This window comes from Thunnus thynnus, chromosome 5, assembly GCF_963924715.1.
Source record: "Thunnus thynnus chromosome 5, fThuThy2.1, whole genome shotgun sequence".
In the NCBI taxonomy this organism is placed as follows: Eukaryota; Metazoa; Chordata; class Actinopteri; order Scombriformes; family Scombridae; genus Thunnus; species Thunnus thynnus.
Window position 1 is genome coordinate 32,773,176 of NC_089521.1, and position 22,899 is coordinate 32,796,074.

General features: G+C 38.3%; 1 protein-coding gene across 1 annotated transcript in view; it reads left to right on the plus strand.

Moving 5' to 3' along the window:
* The window catches only part of LOC137183651 (voltage-dependent calcium channel subunit alpha-2/delta-4-like), an 85,929-nt gene that overhangs the window by 10,514 nt on the left and 52,516 nt on the right, over positions 1–22,899 (plus strand). The window contains exons 2-16 of the mRNA XM_067590844.1: positions 1,019–1,100; positions 8,967–9,083; positions 10,508–10,567; positions 13,291–13,453; positions 14,302–14,433; positions 15,248–15,308; positions 16,567–16,717; positions 17,451–17,525; positions 18,504–18,593; positions 18,818–18,931; positions 20,169–20,247; positions 20,346–20,479; positions 20,741–20,758; positions 22,531–22,608; positions 22,809–22,889. Coding sequence (XP_067446945.1) covers positions 1,019–1,100; positions 8,967–9,083; positions 10,508–10,567; positions 13,291–13,453; positions 14,302–14,433; positions 15,248–15,308; positions 16,567–16,717; positions 17,451–17,525; positions 18,504–18,593; positions 18,818–18,931; positions 20,169–20,247; positions 20,346–20,479; positions 20,741–20,758; positions 22,531–22,608; positions 22,809–22,889 — 1,435 coding nt within the window. The remainder of the gene's footprint in view (positions 1–1,018; positions 1,101–8,966; positions 9,084–10,507; positions 10,568–13,290; positions 13,454–14,301; positions 14,434–15,247; positions 15,309–16,566; positions 16,718–17,450; positions 17,526–18,503; positions 18,594–18,817; positions 18,932–20,168; positions 20,248–20,345; positions 20,480–20,740; positions 20,759–22,530; positions 22,609–22,808; positions 22,890–22,899) is intronic.

The window sequence follows — 22,899 nt, forward strand, 5'->3', positions numbered from 1 at the left end:
TTTTTTTTAACTGAACTTGCTTCCTCCATCTGCAGTTTCATGTTGAAAAAAATGTTTATTTGCAAACTTACAGTTTAAAGGACAAGTTCACAGTTTTTCAAGTGTGTCTTAAACCAGCAGTCAGGTGTCCACATGAACAGTGAAAGAGGTTTTCCTCGCTGTAATCATTCCTCCTGTTCATACTGGATATTAAAAGATCCTTCAAATGTGCTTTCAATGGAAGTGATGGAGGCCAAAATCAATCCACAGTGTGTCCACACAGTCATTTAAAAGTCTGTGTGAAGCTTATATTCAGCTTCATCAGTCTGAGTTAGTCATATCAAGTGGATATCCGACACATTTACAGTCTTTTTAGCATCAATTCCCTCTGGACTGTGGATTTTGTCCCCCATCACTTCCATTGTAAGGTCATATGAAGGGATCTTCTAATGGTCAGTATGAACAGGAGGAATGATTACAGCAGGAAAAACAGGTTTCACTGTTTATTTGGGCTCCTGACTGTTGTTTTAAAACAGATTTGAAAAACTGTGAACCCGTCCTTTAACCTCACAGTGTTTAATCCAATCCAGAGGCAGGAAAAGACTTCATGTTCCTGCTTGTTCTGCACAGCTGAGTCCAGATTTCAGTCCAGTGTTTGTTTGTGTGTCTCCATCATTGTTGTCCTTTGTTGTGCTCTAAAGGGAGGTGTTAGGTTGTAACTGGGTGGAGAAATAGTTTGTATTTTTGTTTAATATCATTCATACAGTATATTGGTGTCTTGTAACTCAATAGATCAACAGAAAATGAATCACTAACTATATCGCTTTGAGTCTTTTTGTCCAAATTCTCTGATTCCAGCTTTTTAAATGTGAATATTTTATGGTTTGTTTAGTTTCTATTACAGTAAACTAAATATCTTTGGGTTGTGGACTGTCGACATGGAAACAGACAGCAACTTTCATTGTGTTGCCGTCCACTGTTGTGTTTACATGTTTGCCATCACTACAGATAGTAACGATGTTGTCTGTCTGTGTTTCAGGGTGCAGCAGTGGGCGTCCGTGTTCTCTGTTCAGCTTCGAGAACTGACAACCAAATACTCCGGATCTCTGCTGCTGCAGAAGGTAAACGGACTTAAACGAAGTAAACTGGAGGTTTAAAAGGAAAATGAGAGGAGAGAACGTTCTCATCTGGCCTTTGTTGATGCATTTTGGTTCTCTTGAATTTTTTTCTGTGTGAAAAGAAACTGAATCAAGTTTACCAACTCATCTACTGAGACCAGAACAAACAAGCTTTAGGTTTGAAAAAGTCCTTAGTGAAGCTGCAACGATTAGTCGAGTGACAGAAAAATAATCAACTACTTTTAATCATTTAAGTCAATTTTAAGCAAAAAAGTCAAATATTTGATGGTTCCAGGTTCTCAAATGTCCTGAAATGTAAGAATTTCCTGCGTTTCTGGGTGTTCTGGTATAATAAATGGAATATTTTGGGGTTTCGGACTGTTGGTCAGACAAAATAAGACCTTTCAAGATGTCATATTGTGCCTCAGGAACTTCACAGTTTTCTAATGTTTCATAGATCAAAAGATTAATTGATTAATAGAGAAAATAATCATCGATATTTAAAATAATTGTTAGTTGCAGCCTTAGTCGTTAGTCTAGAAAAAGAGAAAGTTGCTTCTTACCCAAATCTCAACTTCTGCTGAAGCTTCTCATCATCAGTGGTGGAAAGTAACTGATAAGTTCTGTACTTAAGTACAATTTTGAGGTACTTGTACTTTACTTGAGTATTTCCATGTGATGCTACTTTATACTTGGGAAATATTGTACTTTCTACTCCACTACATTTATTACACAGCTTTAGTTACTAGTTATGTTTCAGATTAAAATTGACATAAAATAATAATAATTTATAATGACGCTGCTTTGTTAAAGATTAAACCAGTGGTTCCCAATGTTTCAGACGTCTCTGAGATGTTTGCAGATCCACCAAAGAGACATTTCCCCTCACATGGTTTCACATTAATAACTGTTTGAGGCCCAAAAAGGTAAAATTCTCCAATATTTCAAAGATTAAAGAAAAGTTCTGAATAATGAATCAAAATTTATGTAGCAGAACTTTGTTTTTTCTTCTTTCTTTCCCAATCTATCATCTGAAGACCTCTCAGATTTATCTTGTGACCCTCATAAAGCAGCTCAAACTGGCTCCACCTGAAGCAGCTACAGCTATAAAATGCTGCTGATGCATCAACTCATCAGTATTAGTAATGTACTTTGTTAAATGTATTTAACATATCAGTCCAATAACAGCCCAATTTTCTGTAAAACGAGCGCTTTTACTTCAGTACTTTAAGTAAATTTAGCTGGAAATGCTTCTGTACTTTTATTTAAGTATGGTTTTAAATGCAGGACTTTTACTTGTAGTGAAGTATTGTTACGTTGTGATGTGTGTGACACATTTCCTTCAGTAAAGGATCTGAGTACTTCTTCCACCACTGCTCGTCAGTTTGGTCAGAACGATGTTCATCTCTCCAGGAGAGTTCAGAGACTGTAGAATCAACAACAAGTCTGATGAACATCGTTCTTCATAAAGATATTCCCTCATCTGGTGTTGTGATGATGGTGGTGGAGAGTAAGGGTGTGCCCAATAAAAATATGTTATTCGGCAAAGCACAAATAGTGGGGGTTTTTTTTTACAAATATTTGTTTCATACAAATATTTTTAAAATTATTTGTTTTCTGGAAGAAAAAAAACATGTCAAATACCAGCGCACAGATCGGTTACATCACTATCTCTCCTCTGCTCCGCTGTGACGTCTATCAGCAGGTCTCAACGAGGGGAGTCACATCCACCTGCTACATGATGCACATTTCCTAATTTGGACATCACTCCTGGCGTTGGGGGTGTTCCCCAGAGATAAAGCTGAGCTACTGACAGAAGTGAAGTGCTCCCAAGGGAACACTTCATGAACACTTATTGTAACACTTAAATTTTCTGAAATTAAAAGCGTAATAAAAACAAAAACAGGATTTTTAAACCTCTTTCCACTTTGAATTCAATTACAAATACAAATAATTTTGCTGCCTCAACAAATACAGATACTTATACAAATACTGGGCCCTCTGCACATCCTTAGTGGAGAGCGCTGTCTAACACGTCAGTCCTAGATCCAGACTCTGAAGGTCGTAACATATGATTCACATCATTTCATACTCATCAAACCATTCAGTGACCCCTCGTGTCCTGTGAATTGGCGCATTGTCATCCTGGAAGAGACCACTCCTATCAGGATAGAAATGTTTCATCATAGGATAAAGCTTATCACTCAGAACAACTGTGTATTGATAAGCAGTGACCCTTCCCTCTAAGGGGACAAGTGGACCCAAACCATGCCAGCAAAATGCCCCCCAAAGCATAACAGAGCCCTCAGACCCCCTCACTGTAGGGGTCAAACATTCAGGCCTGTACATGCAGAGATTCCTTCCTTTAGTAGATAGATAACAGTAAAAGAAACCTCAAACTGGTTCTCCAGACTGGTTGGACTGGGAACAGAGAGTGCAAGGGAGTGTTTGTATGTTTTTGTGTGTGTTCTAATGTGTGTTTGTCTGCTTTTAACTGAGTGTGTGTGTGTGATAGTTTCTGCCTGTGTGGGTGTATTCATGTGTGTTTACCAGGGAACACACACACACACACATACACACACAGGCGCACACACACACACACACACACAGCCTTCAGACAGGGATCATGGTAATGCCCAGATTGAGGACCGAGCCTGCTTTACTGGCGTCAGGATTTGTGGCCTGTTCTGATTTTAGACATTCATCCATTTATCTGTCAGATTTAGATTTATCAGGGACAGTCTGCAGTTTGGCTGCTTTCAAACACACAACCACCTCCCTGTAGTTAGAACAAACAAGCCCACAACACGTCTGGACTGAAACTAAATCCTAAAACAGGGACGCTTTTTTGGTAATGACTTGTGATTGCGTAATTTTCTGCCTTTCTAGTTTTCATGTGGTTGTTTTCTCTCATGTGTCACAGGCAAAGTGACGGTAATGTTTGTCAGTATTTTTAGACCTGTGGACGGCTCTAAACAACATTAAACTGTACAATAAACCAGTAGCAACCAATATGCTTTAAAGGGGACAAATTCTGCACATTTCTACTGGAATATCTTTGCATGATTTACAGTTAAAAACTCCTTATTTATCTTCTACTGGTCCTTTATGCAGCCCCTCAGTTCAGCCTCTGTCTGAAACAGGCCGTTTTAGCTCCTGTCTCTTTAAGGCCCCGCCTCCTGATGAGCCCACTCTGCTCTGATTGGTCAGCTTCAGGAAGCCTCCTCTGGTTCTGGAGGCTACGTAAACAAACTATGGTAGCAGGATTTCACTTCTTTTTTTTACTTTTACTTTTACCATTTTACTTTTTTACACATTCTCTTCTTGAAATGTCAAATCAGATCTGAAATATGAGAGTCGACAACATGAACAACACATGGAAAAACCTTAGCAACAACTTTAGCAACCGAGGCTACAGAACGGACGGCTGTTTATAAGCATGTGTGATGAGCCAACGTCAGCTTGTCAGCAAGATAGAAAAAACTGACACGAACGAAGTATTCAGATCAAGTTGAAGCCCTGACTTTTGACTTACAGGCAGCATTTCTACATACGTTCACCTCAAGTTTTGAAACTTTGACCATGTTTAACATCATAACAGGATATAAATAACATAAAATCACAAAAAGTATATTACCCCTTTAAAGGAAACATAATACTGCCCAGATTATGTTTTCTGTCAACATAATATGAAAATGTTCATAATTAACGTATCTTATAAGTGACAACGTGTCATAATTATATCCAATCTTGCAGTAAAGTATTGGCTGGCTGCATTATTACACTTTTTTATGGTGATGCTTACATTCTGGCAGCACTTGGTTAAGGTTATGGAAAGATCATAGTTTTGGTTTAATACAGAAAAAAGTCTGCACTGTTTCTTACAACCAACTTTTTATTCCTGTTCTGTGTTTCAGCTGACAAATCTCCACACGGGGACAATAAAGTAAAAGTTAGCTCAGTCAGCCATGTTTTTTCAGTTTGAAAAAGTCTCATTTTATCCAGAATTAATGGCAAATTAGTCTTTCTCAGCAACTTTATTTCCTAGAAATTATGTTTATATACTACTGATGAGGAAATTAACATATTTGAATGTATCAGTTGTCACAAACTGGCTCAGAGTCAGTGACAAAGACGGGAATCACACATGAATAAAGCTTCTAAAACTTAATATAAAATATAATAATTTTAGTCAGTTAAATCAGTCATGAATGCAGTGTATGGATGAGTGAAGTATGTGATGCATGCAAGCAAAGCAAAACAAAACAAAACTAAAGTCTAACCCATCTGGCTGGTGGAGGCCTGGAAGGAAGAGAGAGAAAGAGGTTAACAAGAAGACACCTAAATAAGCTGAGATCCTAAACTATCCAGGTGCAGGTAGTTCCCTGACGTCCTCTCTAACCCCGCCCACTGGCTCCTGAGCCAGGAAGCCAAAAGCAACCACCAAAATATCTGATCTTAATACAATTCATAACAAACAAAAAAGGTCTAGAGAACACAGCTGCTCCCTGTGGAGGTCGGCCGCAGGGATTTTGTGGTCATATTAACCACTAAGCTGCTGAAAGACAAACCATCCGACAGGCTGTCAAGTCACTGGCAGAGGTTGCGGAGCAAAGCAGCAACTGACTTTGGCTGAAAAGAAACAACAAGGGGAGCAGGAGGGGTAAAAGCAGAGGGGGGTGCACCGGGACGCCCGAGGTCACCGTTGAGCCCTCTGAAGGTGTCGTGGGCCTGTTAAAGACACACCAAGGAAGGAGGGTTCCCACCTGATGACCCCAGTGAAGCTTCTACCCCTCCCCCCACTGAAGGAGTGATTACTGATTACAATACGGGATTTTAAACATTTTATTCATAGATTGCTTCTCAAGACACTCAAAGACACTTTACAAGACATCTGAATAGAAATTCATAACAAAGAAAAATAACTAAAGAAACTCACAAACAATTTTTTTTGTACAATATCAGCTCGTAGTGACTACAAACATTACACACAACATGCTCAGCCTTAAAGGAACCAAACAGGTCAGACAGAAAAAAACGTATAAATGGAAAGAAACAAAACAACAGAAAGAAAGAAATGTATTTAACATGAGCGACACAGGTTAACAGGACATTACCATAGACTGTATAAAAATATGGACGTAGTTACCGTGACGTCACCTGTTGGTTTCTGAAGAGCGGTTTTGAAGCTCAAAGCGAGCTGCTCCGGCCGTCGCCATCTTGGTAGTGCGTGATGCTGCCTAACTCCCAGCCAATCAAAAATGGGCAAAGAGGCGGGCCGAATGGCTAAATCAAGCCACCTAGCGGCTGGCGGACCTGTCACTCAAAGCAGCCATGTCCTTCATTATGCATAACTTTACGGCTTAATAAAACTTTAACGGGTGAGTTATAAAAAAATTCACCCCCGTACAGTTGCCATGAAAGAGGAAATTAGCTACAGAGACCAAAACCGTTGTTTGTACCAGGCTGTAAACATGTTTATTTCTGCTGTAAAGTTGGGCATTTTAACATGGGGGTCTATGGGGATTGACTCACTTTTGAAGCCTCAAGTGGCCATTCAAGGAACTGCAGTTTTTGGCACTTCTGCATTGGCTTCATTTTACAGCCCCAGAGGTTACTGCTTGGACATTACACAGTAAAATCACAGACATAGCAGCTGAATATCCGGCATTAATGGTGACTGATGCACTGTTGATACTGAACAAATGAGTAAAATGTTCAATGATGACGTATTTCATTTGTTTTGTTGCAGTACAATATCCAGCGATTTTAAACCTTTTGATGGTTATATTTAGGTGCTGGCAGCACTCTAATTACTTTAGAAATTAAATTTGAATTATGCAGAATGTTTCTGTTGTAAATGTGTATTTCTTCAGCAGCTTCAATCCACAAATATGTCAGATTTGTCAACCTGGAAAAAGCATCACTCACAGTCTGATGTGAAGTTTCAGGTGTTTTCTGTCTGAATGATGCAGGTCAGGTGAGACAGCAGAGATCCGCTGAGGTAACACTAAATGTTTGGCTCTGCTCATGTATTTGCCACAGTAATTGGGTTGCTTGGACTAATTGGAATTAGCGAATGACTTAATCGAGTGATTGAGAGTATAAATAACCAGACTGGGCCGTCCCTCCTCACTCTCAGCTGGCTGATCCACATCGAGCTTCTTGATCCAGAGAAAGTGATTACCTCAGAGAGACTCGCTGTGAAAAAAACAAACAAACAAAACAAAAAAAAAAAACCCCACATCCACATATAACAGCAGCTGATTTAATCTGAGAGTGAGTCTCACTGATAAAAAAACAAGCCAATCTGTCAACAGCATGAGATCAGATACACTGTCTCATCTGTTTCACTTTCTGGAAACATCCTGAAATAAAACAGGTCAGATCGAGATTACGAGTCTACATCAAAAGGATTCCAAAAATAACTTGAAAAATAACTTGAAAATTGATGCTTTAAACAAGAGATATCACCACTCACTTTGGCACATCTTCTAGTGACACCAGTTACTTTAGTTTGTGCGTTTGTGCTTTTTAAATGGGTCTAATGTGCACAAAATAATATGTAATGCATATAAGGTAATAGGGATGTGCAGAGATCCCAGTATTTGTATTTGTATCTGTACTGAAGCAGCAAAATTATTTGTATTTGTATTTGAATAAAAGTGGAAAGAGGCTTAAAAATCATGTTTTTGTTTTTATTACGTTTTAAATTTTAGAAAATTAAAGTGTTACAATAAGTGTTCATGAAGCGTGTGTCAGTAGTTCAGCTTCATCTCTGGGGAACACCCCCAACTCTGAGAGTGATGTCCAAATTAGGAAATGTGCATCATGTAGCAGGTGGATGTGACTCCCCTCGTTGAGACCTGCTGATAGACGTCACAGCGGAGCAGAGGAGAGACACTGAGATAGTGATGTAACCGACCTGCACTCTGGTATTTGACATGGTTTATTTTTCTTTTTTGAAATATTTGTATGAAACAAATATTCGTAAAAAAAACACAAAAAAAAACACACTATTTGTGCTTTGCCGAATAATGTATTTGTATTCGGGCACATCCCTACAAGATAATAATGAACTAACAAGATGGACTGAGTATCTTTTTTGCGTGAGATATGGATGTTAACTTGTGCGAACATGACCCATATAAATATTGCTGTGATAATACTTGAAAATATGAGCATACATGTGTCACATGATGTGAATGTGTTTATGTTTCATGTTAGCCTGACACCACATGTACAGTATAAACTGTCTTATATATTCAGGTATTATTGTTTCAATCAATCAATCTGGAAAATCAATAAGGAGGAAAGAATATTTTACAACATGAATACAATAAAATAAGTGATTTAAAGAAAGTAAATAATGTCTATAAGTTATTATTAATGAAAAACCAAGCTAAAGATTTTAAAGCATAAAAGTTATTTATCTCGGTTAGTAAGAGATTATAAGTAAAACCTCATGGTGGAAAACATGAAATAAAAGAAAGACTCATATATTGTGCATGTAAAATAATAAAATATTATTTTTAGGGACTTTGTGGGGCTTAAAAAAACTTTATCTCTAGTTCTGCTGCATCTATTTTGAACCTTATTTTTTTAGTAACTGTCCATCATGAATCTGATAAAGTTAAAGGAGTGAAAAGCTAAATTGAGTTCAGTTCTGCATATAAATATAGAAACACTAAAGAGACAAATGTGATACATTTCACTGACAAATGCAGCTTCTAACATCTGGTCAAGTGGATATAAAATGACACTATATTGTTGAAGTATGTGGACACACCTGCAAACACCGACTCACGTGGAGCAAATATACAAGTGAGTGAAGCTCACTGATCAATATCTGCTTTTGTCTCCTCTCAGAAACTGAAGGACGTGGAGTCCATCATTAAGATCGTGGAGCTGGACGGAGGCGACTTGGTGAAGGATTACTCCGACGAAATCGAGCGAATGTTGGGAAGCAAGATGAAGTCGGTGAAGGTGAGGATGAGGAAGCTCACTTTAGTCTAAATGTATGAAGTTCTGGTAAGAACTGCAGAGCATCCAGATGAAAATCAACATTTATAACTGCTGACTTTAATTATTTTCATTAGTGACTTATTAAATATAACTGCAGACCCTTTATTAATGATTCATAATCATTTATAACTGCAGGACTGATGAGCTGATGCAGTTATAAATGTTAATGAATTGTTAATAACTAGATTTCAGTCTGGATGCTCTGCAGCTCTTTCTGGTTGAACATCAGCTGTGTCGTCCTAAAGAATTAGATTAAGCAAATGTTATGGTGGTATTGAAAGAAAGGGTTTTCCCCCAAAATTATGCTTATTATTAATCTTTAATTAAGCCATTAATTAATATTTATAAACTCTTTATAATGGGTGCTTTATCAGAAGGGTAAATCTGAGAGGTCGAAAGATGATTTACAGATTTTCTCTCAGTTTTACCTCACCAAGCCTCAAATTAAACATTATAAAAACATTACAAGAAAAAAAATCACTTTGGTTTTACTGTTTTCAGCTCATGGTTTTACCTAAATCTTAGAGGACGACTTCACAATTTTTCAAGTGTGTCTTAAACCAGCAGTCAGGTGTCCATATGAACAGTGAAAGAGGTTTTCCTCGCTGTAATCATTCCTCCTGTTCATACTGGATATTAAAAGATCCTTCAAATGTGCTTTCAATGGAAGTGATGGAGGCCAAAATCCACAGTGTGTCCACACAGTCATTTAAAAGTAGATGTGAAGCTTATATTCAGCTTCAGCAGTCTGAGTTAGTCATATCAAGTGGATATCTGACACATTTACAGTCTTTTTAGCATCAAATTCCCTCTTTGTGTTTCCTCGGACAGTGTTTCCCTGTTGAGCTGCAGGTGGAAGTATAGTAACAAAAAGAGGAACTTTGGCACTAAAAAGACTGTAACGTTGAAAGATATCTACTTGATTTGACTCATTTGGACGCTGGAGCTTCATATTAGCTTCAGATAAACTTTTAAAGACATTTTTGTACAGAAGGAGGACTGTGGATTTTGTCCTCCATCACTTCCATTGTAAGGTCATTATGAAGGGATCTTCTAATGGTCAGTATGAACAGGAGGAATGATTACAGCAAGAAAAACATGTTTCACTGTTCATTTTGACTCCTGACTGTTGTTTTAAGACACAACTGAAAAATTGTGAACCCATCCTTTAAATCTGTGATGACACTGAAGTGCATTACCTACAGTAACACAATCCAGAAAGGTTGAGAACCATTAGTCAGAGGCTGCAGAACCTTTTGTGGATTATCTCTCACATGGTACTTACATGTTTTATAATTCTCCCCCAAAACATTTGAAACACTTTTATTTGTTGTGCTTGTGTGGCCTGTTTGGTTTATTATATTATTTTCTGTCTCTTGTCTCAGAGGTTAGCAGAATCAGCAGAAGACGCTGACCTGTACCACGAATTCAACGCTACTTTAGAGGTTGGTGCTTTTCTTATTTTTAAAGGACCGTTGCAGCTGTTTACAGTTATGTTGGTGTCACAGTCCAGCCAACCAGTAGTTTTATGTTCACATTACTGCACAATAAACCTGCAGAGAAACACAACAATGCATCATCACGGTTTTATCATGGTCTGTGTGATTTTTACAGTCTCAGCTGTGCTCTAAGCTGGATGCTAACGTTAGCGCGCTAACTGTGTGTGTGGGTCAGAGGTAACAGCCGGCCAGTCAGCAGAAGCTTTAAAGCTTCAGCTGACACCTGAAATTAGATCAGATCAAACTTCACTGATCCTATGAGGGAACTGGGTCGACGCTACGGCAAAGAAACGACACACAGGACGTACATACTGTAGCACATTAAGGTCATATGAGCAGTTACAGTGTGACATAGATGCGTAATTATGAGAAACTACACTCACCAATCACTTTATTAGGAACACTTGTGCAATCTAATGTAATCTGCCATAAATTCTACTTTTACAGAGCTTATAAATTTTCATTTTTTGTTGACATTTTGAGAAAGGTGGGAGTGGTGGCGTAGTGGGAGGTGGTGATGTACTGGAGTTCATTATATAATCTTATGCTTCGTCATACGCTGTAAATTCCTCCTCGATTTCAAAGACTGACATAACTACAAGTTAATACTGTGTTTGTGTTTCACTCTGTTGGTAACACATGACTAATAAGCTGGTTTCCAGTACCGACAACAAACAAACAGTGACTACCAGATTGTATCCCCTCCCATCTCTTACACTGTATTTACCCTCAGGGTCAGTGTGGAGAGTAGGAAGCGATGTTACAGCGATCAAGACCTATTTCCACCTACATAAAGGCATGTTAGTATTATATGAAGATAGACTTGAAAAAATCTGCACCTATTCTTTAATCATTAATTCTTCTTGTGTTTCCATTGAATGGAGAAACTTAAATCAGTTTACCAAACCTGCAGTTCTCCCTCTTCTGCTAATTAAACAACCTCACTTGTACCTTATCAATAGATTTTTCAAACAATTTGGACTTTGTACTGTTTTATTTTCCTGCTAAGATGTTGCAAACTTCCAGTCACTCTGAAAACCATCCAGTTTGTTTTTTGCAGTTTTAGATTATTCTGGCAATGCAAAGATTGTAATGTTATCATGTGTATACAACATAAAAGATCCCCTTCAGATATGTTTTAAGATGTATATAAAGTACTCTGAATATATAGTAATTTGTGTCTAAAATTCTTGAAATTACATCTACTCCTTCTACCTCATTAAAAATCATAGAATCTGTGAATATCGAAAGTTTTCCTTCAGGACACCAGACGTCTCCTCCTTCACTGTTAAGTCTGTTCTCAGTGTTTGTGCTCTGGAGGTTTGAAGTTTCCACATCACTCTTGTGTAATTTGGATACTGGACCACGATTGGCTTCCAAATAAATTGTGATGTCACAAATCATGACTTAATATCCGGTTTTCACTGAGCACAGAAAAACATTCCACTTTCAGCAGATGAATGTAAAAACAAACTCTGCCCAGAGAAGCTCAAACATCCAAACGAAGTAACACTAAAACACTAAAACACATGTTTGACCGGAGGTTATCTGTTCAACTGAATCAGTTGATGGATTCTTTTAGTTCAGAGGTTTTCGAAGTCCACCCCACTCCTCGACAAACTTGAGACTTCCCCCCCGCAACACCCCCCATCGTTTTAATATAAGAGTTTTTTTGTCTTTTTGTCGACTGGTTTCCAACGCAGGGTAAATATGTGTAGCTTATATGAATGGATGGAGGAGTGTCAGTGTTCCAGGAACATAAAAGTCTGAGCATTAATATTTGATATTGATAGTCTAACGTGAAAAAAGTTAACATTAATGTGTTTTGTCACCCCTATTATTATTTTTTGTTCCTTGACTTACTTTAATTAGGAGGGAAATCATGCTCTCAGTTTTGGAACTACATTTCCCGTAATGCTTTGGGGACCATAAAACGCTGCGGGCTACAGCTTGAGCGCCGTATTTTTAACCTATATTTGTTGATATTTCGGCGAAATGACACCATTTAAAGTTTGCCGAATTAGCTATTAGCACTTCCTGTCTGCGGTGTAACAACTATCACTGGATTAATTTGATACTGAAGAAAACTTAAAAACGAGACGATTCTCAGGCAAGTTCTGAATTAAAAGGAGCGTCTTTTTTTTAAGGATTTCGAAGCAGATTTATGGACTTATTTATTTGCAACGCACATCAGAGATGATGATATTCTCAGGTAGTGTGAGTCACACTGAATCTATAAATATTTATATCATGAGTGTCATGAATACAAGGTAGTTTCTGTTGTACAAACTACTTCTAATGTGCAGTAGAAGTCTCCACTGGAGTACTGTGATCCCAGTATGTGATACCTGAGTACTGCAGGGAGGTTTTCTGTTGGTCCAGTTTTATTTCTAAAGCTTAACCTGTTTTAATTTTTAAAAACTTAATGTAGAAGAAAAGGATGTTAAAGATCCAGTCTTTTCCCTGCTATGCTGTATAAAATCCACATTATTTGATTTGTTTGTTGTTCTTTGATGTCATTTCTTTTGAATCCTATTTTGGAAATGACACCTGTCTCATTCAGCTTTGGGGGTTTTCAGGTAATCCAGGTGGTTTCAGGTGGTAATGAGTGAGTGAGGGGAGATATAGACTCCAGATGATTCATGTCCTCTTCCTGTCTCTCCTCTCAGTTCGATTACTACAACTCCATGATGATCAACACGGCGGACGAGGACGGGAACTATGTGGAGCTGGGCGGAGAGTTTCCCCTGGAGGAGAACGAACACTTCAACAACCTGCTGGTGAACACGCAGCAGAGCAACATCCAGGTTCCCACCAACGTCTACAACAAAGGTCAGAGGTCGACCTTTACACCTCTGTGTGTTTGCAGAATCAGTGTCTTTGTTATAATCCACAAACCTCACAGTAAAAATACTCCATTACAAGTAAAAGTCCTGCATGTAAAATCCTACTGCAGTAAAAGTACATAAGTATTATGAGCTTGATGTAGTTACAGTATTGCAGTAAAAGTACATAAGTATTATGAGCTTGATGTAGTTAAAGTATTGCAGTAAAAGTACATAAGTATTATGATCTTGATGTAGTTACAGTATTGCAGTAAAAGTACATAAGTATTATGAGCTTGATGTAGTTAAAGTATTGCAGTAAAAGTAGTGGTTTGGTCCCTCTGACTGATATATTATTATATATGACATCATTAGATTATTAATAGTGAAGCATCAGTGTTAGAGCAGCATGTTACTGTTGTAGCTGCTGGAGGTGGAGCTAGTTTACACTACTTTATATACAGTTAGCTAGTTTAGTCCAGTGGTTCCCAACCTAGGGGTCGGGCCCCTCCAAAGGGTCAGCAGATAAATGTGAGGGGTGGTGAGATGATTAATGGGAGAGGAAAGAAGAAAAAACAAAGTTCTGATACACAAATCTGTTTTCAGTTTTTGGACTTTTTCTCTAATCTTTGATTTTTGCTGAAATATTGGATCATTTGAACATTTATTGAAATGAAAGCATGTGAGAAGTTTAGAGGGAAAAGTGTGTGAATGGGTACAAATGGAAACATTGCAGTCCATTCTGTTTACTTAAATACAGTACTTGAGTAAATGTACTTAATTACTTTCCAACACTGCACTGGGACTTGTTTGTTGGTGAAGGTCTGATGTTTCCTTCGTGTCCTCTGTGTGCAGATCCCAACATCCTTAATGCCATTTACAACTCAGAGGCGTTAAACGACGTCTTCATCAGTAACTTCCAGAAGGATCCGACGCTCACCTGGCAGTACTTCGGCAGTTCCACCGGCTTCTTCAGGATCTACCCCGGTGAGCTCACGCTGGTTGAAGCTGGACGCCATCTTCATTCTGTTTACAAATTCTGTGAATTTAAAGTCCAACTGAAATTAAATCCCATATTTTTTTTCTGTTACTGCATTCATAGACGCTTTAAGTCGCATGTCATGTGTTTTCCTCTGAGAAAAAAACAGAAGCCAAAATGATGAAATGTATATTTAGTGGTTTTATTACAGAGTCCTTTAATATAACATTAGATGGAGACTTCAGCAAATCAAATTATTTTACTTTAAATAGCTGCAACCAATGCTTATTTTCATTAACTGGTGATTACTTTATTGATAAATCAATTAATCACTTGATCTATGAAATGCCAGGAAACAAAGCAAGAACCAACAGTCAAAGATCTGAAAATATTTATTTATGATCACATGAGGCCAAGAATAGAAGCAAATGAACAGCTGGAACTTGGGAATGTTTGTCATTTTTGCATTAAAAATAACATGAATTGACGATGAATTGATAATCAAAATAGTTGCTATAGTTATTATTGATTATTTTACTGTCTTACTCTCAGGGCTCAGTCTGCTTCTGTTCATTCCTCACATAATAAACACATAAAAGGGCAAAATCACAGTACTATTGATATCTGTGGGAGGTTAAAGTGGTTTTACTTCATGTATTTTATCATGTTTTGTCAAATGTTTTATCATGATCAGTAAAAGTGTCTATCAATGAGTCCAATATAACCACGTGTTTCCTCTGATTATGAGATAATCAGGATGTGGTTTGAAGAGGGTTAGGTTATCGTTTTGTGGACTGACTCCATGTTTTTTTTCTCTGTCAGGTATTAAATGGACTCCAGACACCAACGGCGTGGCAGCTTTCGACTGCAGGAACAGAAACTGGTGAGTTCAGTCAAACAACCGAATCTGAACAATAAAACAGGTTGTTGTTGACTCATTCAACTGTTTTCTGTTCTGACACCTCTATGAGAAAGATCTGAGCAAATAAGGTTAAAACAAATAAATCCTACAGAAGGATGATGGTAAAGTTTTCTATGTTTTTCTTATTGTCATCAAATCTCATATTTGGATCCAAACCAACACTGAACTGATCTACTAACAAGTATTGTGTGTTTATCCAACGCCTGAACTTTCCACCGCTGCAAATTACAAACTAAAACCTCAAACATGACCATTGAGTTGAGTCATTCCCTCTGACGTTAAGAGCTTCATTAAACTGATATTTTACTGCGGAGAGAAAACATTACAACACCCTCTCTGAGTTTCAGTCAGATGGAGACCGTCGAGCCGCTGGCCGTGTGTCGGCTGAGATCCCTGATCCTCTGGAAAAGACGATAAGCTGCTCCTTAGCCGGGTCACTGCAGCCCACATGGCACCATATGCGACTGTTCATGCATTTCTAAATAATACCAGAGCGCTGCATATGTCCCTGAACGCCTCGTCATGCTGCGTTACTGCAGCTGAGCTGGAAAAGCTGCTGCATGCATCTGCTGGGAAACACAAAAAAAAACAACAACTGCAACTCAGAGTGACGCATTTAGACTGTTTAGAGTAACGAGGGAGTTTATTTTTGTTTACATGAGTAATGGATGTGATCTGTACGGGAACATGAGTCTGTACTTTAAATTCTGATCAGTTTAGAAACACAAAATGATCCTTTTTTATCATGAAGTTCTTCTTAAACTTAGCTCAAATGTATTTAAAAATGAAGGAGTGGGCCTTTAAATATAAGTATCTGATGTTGGATTTTTGTTTAATGAATGTTCCGTAATATCAGCAACTACACACTGATCCTTAATATAAGAGTAAAGGTTGAAACATGCTCAATGTAAACAGTAGAAATACGCTGTTATAAATAATAAACCAGGGATGTGTTTGCATGTATTTGATCGGTTTGCATCACAGTAAAAGTTGAGCCTTGTTCAATGCAGATAATAATAAGAATAATAACCTTTAAATATATAACATTGTTCAGAAACAAGTGTACAAAGGGCTTCAGAGACAAATAAAGAACAATGAGAAAACAAAGCACATAAAATACATATGAAATAATTAAAACAATAACTAAATAAATTAAAATAACTACATTAAAAGCCTGTTTAAAATGAATTCAAGGTCAATCTATAAAAACTGTGTGCAGGTACATCCAGGCCGCCACGTCTCCGAAGGACATCATCATCATGGTGGACATCAGCGGCAGCATGAAGGGGCTGAAGATGACCATCGCCAAACACACCATCAACACCATCCTGGACACGCTGGGAGAGAACGACTTTGTCAACGTCATCGCTGTGAGACGATTAACCGTTTGATTCTAGATTTCAAGATGTCAGAAAATAATGTAAAATGACCGTTACGGTTTCCCAGAGTCACAGGTGACGTCTTCAGATGTCTGGTTTTGTCCTAAACGCCAAAAAGATTCAGTTTACTGTCATTCATGACAAAGAAAAGCATTAAATCATCACATCTGAGAAGCTGAAACCAGCTGATTTGACTAAAATGATTATTGGATCATCAGAATAGTTAATCGTCTAATCGTTGTAGCTCTAACACACATATTCTGTATGACAGAGAAAGATGTTTCACTATCCAAATACATGTTATGTTTATGGCTTCAACTAAGGATTATTTACATTATTGATTAATGTGTCAATTATTTTTATGATTAGTCCTTTGGTCCATAAAATGTGAGAGGATGGTGAAAGATGTCGATCACTGTCACCCAAAATCTGAGATGACGTCTTAAAATGTTGTTTTGCTGCAGCCAACAGTCCAAAAAACCTAAAGATAATCAATTAATTATCATTGATGACTGAAGAAACCAGCAAATATTCACATTTGAGAAGCTGGAATCAGAATTTTTGTGTTTTTTTTTCTCAAATTGATTATGAAAATAGTTGCAGCTGTAGTGAAATGACAGTAGCGCTCTGCATGTGATCAGCTAGATTAAAGTGAAACAAACTGACCCCCGGTGTGAAGGATCAGGGGTTTGAACCTGCGCTGTGTGTCTCCTCTTGTCCGCAGTACACGGACTACGTTCGCTACGTGGAGCCGTGTTTCAGAGGCACTCTGGTCCAGGCCGACTTGGACAACAGAGAGGTAAAACCATTATCTGCTTCATGGAGGCTTAAAGAGCTGAAGAGATGTCTTAGCAGCCAACACACACACACACACACACACACACACACGCAGAGGGAATACCCTCAGCGTCATCATCAGATCAACCTCTTGGCCTACTTCTTGGAACGACATCAGAAACCACCGAGTCAACCTGGAGCTCCGTGTGTGTGTGTGTGTGTGTGTGTTTGTATTTATATCTCTGTGAGGACCAGTTTGACGACATTTCAAACCTAGTTTTAAAAGCCTCACCAGGAAAAAGTGCTTAGCTAGACGCCCTACATATGTTGCATCTTACATCCTTATATCATATGTTGCATTCTGTATGTAACAATGTTTATCTTTATGGTTCCTGTTAAATTATGTAAATAAATAAATACATTTTTGGAAAGAGAGGACGTTCTATCTGTCTCTCGGGTCTTAAAAGGGCTGCTGAAGGGATAAAATCCAACTGAAATTACATTTAATCTTTCTTTTAGCAGTCAAAAATAATGTCAACATGTGTTTTTTTTTAATTTAATGTTAACAGTTTTAACAGCTGGACGGCGTGTCGGTGTCTGTGTTTGATTGACAGCAGCTGACAGGCTGAGTGTCGGCGTTACAGTGGAGGGAACGAGAGGATGAGATCAGGGGTTGTGATGTAGTTGTGATGGTTGACGTAAAGGGAAGTTGCTAGGGAACATAACATGCATACATCACACTGTGGGGACAACAACCTGTTCAAACTCTCGTATTGTTGGAATTTACCTCCCATATGGGGACACAAATTCAGTCTCCAACTTTTTAAAAAGACACGTTTTTGTGCTTTTTTGTGCTACATATGTACTTGGTTAGATGGTAAATAACAGATAAATGAACATAAGTGTCTTCAGAGAACAATCTGCTGATATAAAACACTCATCTCTCTCTCTCTCTCTCTCTCTCTCTCTCTCTCTCTCTCTCTCTCTCTCTCTCTCTCAGCACTTTAAGGTGTTGGTGGAGGAGCTGCATGTTAAAGGAGAAGCGAAGATCAAGAACGCCATGAAGGAATCCTTCAAAATCCTCAATGAGGTAACGTGTCGCTCCGAGGTCAGAGGTCAACTCTCCTGCTGAACAAAAGCACGTTTAAGTGTGTGTGAATGACTTCCCATCCTAAACAAAATAAAAGTCGGTTTGCTTGGTTTTGTTCGATTGTTGCTCCTCTATGAAATAAACCCTCAGTTGACTGTCAGTGTGTGTGTGTGTGTGTGTGTGTGTGTGTGTGTGTGTGTGTGTGTGTGTGTGTGTGTTTGCAGGCGAGGGTGAACGGTCAGGGCAGCATGTGTAACCAGGCCATCATGCTGATCACAGACGGAGCCATGGAGGACTTTGAGTCAGTCTTTGAGGAATTCAACTGGCCTGATCGCAGGGTGAGACTCATCCTTTTCCAGTTACTCACCAAAAATAACCAAGAAAATTGTCTATTTTTGAGCCTTTATGTCTGCGTGTGCTGAGAACCGCTGTATGTTTTACTGAGGAACTTTCCCTCTTTGGGCCTCAAACAGTTTGAAACTACACACTGATGTTTTATAAAAGGCCACAAGCCAAAAAGTTTTAAAGTTTAAATTTTAACGAAGCAGCATCATTTATAAGCTCATCAGTTACATTCCACCGTCGGGGAAACGTGAAGCAAATTTCACAGCAAACCATTTAAGAATAATTTCATAAAAGAATTAAAAAGTCAACCTGATGGTGGCGCTAGAGGAAAAGTCACCAAAGTCAGAAGGATTCATCATCTGGAATCCATGAATGTCTGTATTTAAGATTTTATAGCAATCCATTAAATAGATGTTAAGATATTATAAGGCTGCAACCAACAATTATTCTCATTAACGATTAATCTGTTCATTATTTTCTTGATTAAGTGAGTTTCCCAAAGCCCAGGATGACGTCATCAAATGTGTTATTTTGTCCACAACACAAAGATATTCAGTTTACTGTCATGGACAACTAAAAAAAACAGAAAATTTACATTTGAGAAGCTGGAATCAGAGAGTTTGGACTTTTTTTTTTTTCTTAAAAATGACTCCAAACAATTAACAGATTATCAAAGCAGTTGGCGATTAATATTTGACAACTAATCGATTAATCGACTAATTTTGCAGCTCAAGAGATATTTCAATCTGGTCCGAAGTGGTCCAGCGACTGACCGACAGACCCGCAGCGCTGAGCTCAAAGAAATCACCTTAAATTAAGACCATTTCCTGAAAAATTATCTGCAATTCTGTGTAAGTAATTATTTGAAGGCTAATGAGCGCAAGAGGGCCAAATACGCTGAGCTGGTGACAGAGTGCAGGAGCAAAAGGCTGGAAAGCCCGCGGTGAACCAGTTGAGGTGGGGTGCCGGGGTTTCGCTGGCCAGTCATTACACCGAACCCTCAAACTCCTCGGAGTAAAAGGCCAGCTGTGCAAAAGAGCCATGGCGAGGGTGTCTGATGATCTAAGACCTGAAACACCCTATGACCTCAGGTTCATCACTGATGATGTGTCCAAGTAGCACCTAGAAGTGTATTCTAGAGCGAACACAACAACAACAAAAACCCGTCAGATCTAGAGTGAAGCACAGAAACACGTCAGATGAGGTAAACAGGTGTGTTTCTCTGTTCAGGTGCGAGTCTTCACCTACCTGATCGGCAGAGAGATGACCTTCGCCCAGAACACCAAGTGGATCGCCTGCAACAACAAAGGTCAGCGGCCTGTGTGTGTGTCTGTGTGTGTGTCTGTGTGTGTGTGTTTGTGTGCATGCATACATATATCTACTGCATGCTCCGTTGTGTTTTCTCAGGTTACTACACACACATCTCCACGCTGGCCGACGTGCAGGAGAACGTCATGGAGTACCTGCACGTGCTCAGCCGGCCGATGGTCATCAACCACGACCATGACATCATCTGGACCGAAGCCTACATGGACACCGTGGTGAGCCGGGCGGGGCCAATCAGAGAGCTTAAAGGAGCGATTCAACATATATATATATATATATATATATACTAGAGATTCATATTTTAAGCATCTATCATGTATTTAAGTCATTTTCTACATTTACATTTGGGGTCAACTGCTTCTACATCATCATCATCATCATCATCACTTCATCTTCATCTGTGTGTCTGTTTCCTCCCTCATTCTCGCCTCACTCTCCCATGATCCTCTGGGCCTCCCCATTCATCACTCTGGCAGCTTCCCAACACCAAAGAGGTAAAGAAGAAGAAGTTGTAGTTCTAGATGAATAGTCTGTTTTAGCAGCTGCAAATACAGAAACATTTGTTGGAATTACAGAGTTTAGTTCTTAAGTTAAAGATAAGAGTAAAAACTTGTATAGTTAAGTATTGTTTGGCTCCATCTCTTTTAAATAAAAGTGACTTCATGACCTGCTGGTGTGACCCAACAGTCAAGCTGGGAGCCGCTGGCCTACATAGTAGTGATTGTAGTATTTATACTTTACCATCACTGTGGTTTTAAACTCTCTAAGATATTAAACAGTTGTACATCGCCACCTGCAGTTCAACTTCAGAGCTGCAACATACACTGATAATATGTATAATGATTATATTTAGACAACGCACAACATCTTCAGTTTTATTATGTTTAATAAGAAAATATGGACAAAGTCACAAACACCAGACAGTAAAACCTGATATAACACCAAGACAAACTACAGCCTCAATCCTCTAGTGTCAAACTCTGCACACAGTGATGATCAAACATCTGAGTGAGAAAACAAGAAGTAAAACACATGTTTGAGTGGAGGAGGACTTTAAATAAAAGGCAGCGGCAAAACATGAGACCTGACAGGTTTCTGGGAGTTTGTTCCAGATATGTGGAGCATAAAAACTGAACGATGCTGCTTCATGTTTAGTTCTGACTCTAATCTGAGAGGTGTGAATGGTTTATGACATCATATTCATTCATTCATTTACTCCTCTGTGACGACATCTAAACAATCATAGTACTTTGTCTTCACACATTAACACTTGGTAGCAGGAATGAACCTTCAGTAAAGTACATTTACACAAGTACTTCACTTCAGTACAATTTTGAAGTAGTTGTACTTTACTTGAGTATTTCCATTTTATGCTACTTTATACACTTCACCACATTTAAGTTATTGTACTTTTTAATCTTCTACATTTCACAGCTGCAGCACATTTCATTATCGATTAATCTGTTGATCATTTTCTTAATTAATCGATTATTTGTTTGGTCTATAAAATATCAGAAAACAGTGACAAATGTTGATCAGTGTTTCCCAAAACCCAAGATGACGTCATCAAATATCTCATTTTGTTCACAACCCAAAAAAATATTCAGTTTACTGACAAAGAGACTAAATAAACCAGAAAATATTCACATTTTGACATCTCTTTCTTTAAAAATGACTCCAAATGATTAATCGATTATCAAAATAGTTGGCAACTAATCGATTAATTGATTGATCGTTGCAGCTCTACTACATTTGTTTCATAGCTGTAGTTACTAGTTAGTTTTCAGATGTTTGTATTTTATATTTGTAGTTAATTTAGATCACTTTGTAGAGGTCTGTTGTCACATTTAAGCGTCTGTTTCTGTTGATCAGAGTAAAAAAAAAGTCACATTAAATCTTTAATTTCATGTTTTTAAAACAATAAAACATGAAAACATTGAAGAGAGTTGAATACTTTATATTTGTATAGACAGCAGATATAAATACATTTTGCATAAAAAGTCTTTTCACTTTTGATACTTTAAGTAAACTTTGCATTTAATTATCCTACTTTTAAGTAAATGCAAACATTTTTACTTTTGTTATTGCTAATTTTACTTCAGTCTCAATACTTCTTCTACTACTTTATATCAGCGGAGGTTAATGTGAAGAGAAACACTATTTGCAGACATTCTCACACTGAACGTCTCAACTTGAACTTCTTTTATGTTGGATGTATTTTTTTTAAATAATCACACCGTGTGTTAATTGTGTTTCTGCGTCTCAGCTCTTCACCACCAAAGCTCAGAGTCTCCTCCTGATGACGTCAGTGGCCATGCCGGTGTTCAGCAAGAAGAAGGAGACGGTACATTCACTCCCCGCGCGCTTTATTAGGAACATCTGTCAATCTGATGTTATCCAATACAATAGATCTGCTATAAATTCTACTTTTACGAAGCGTATTAAGGCTTATATTTCATAACATTAACTTACATGATAGTAAAAGGATGTTTTCAGCCTTTCAGACGTCTGAACTGAGTTAAATGTTGCTGCCTGTCTCTCCAGTTGTCCCATGGGATCCTGCTGGGCGTAGTCGGCTCTGATATTCCGCTGATGGAGGTGATGAAACTGGCGCCCAGATACATGGTGAGTTCAG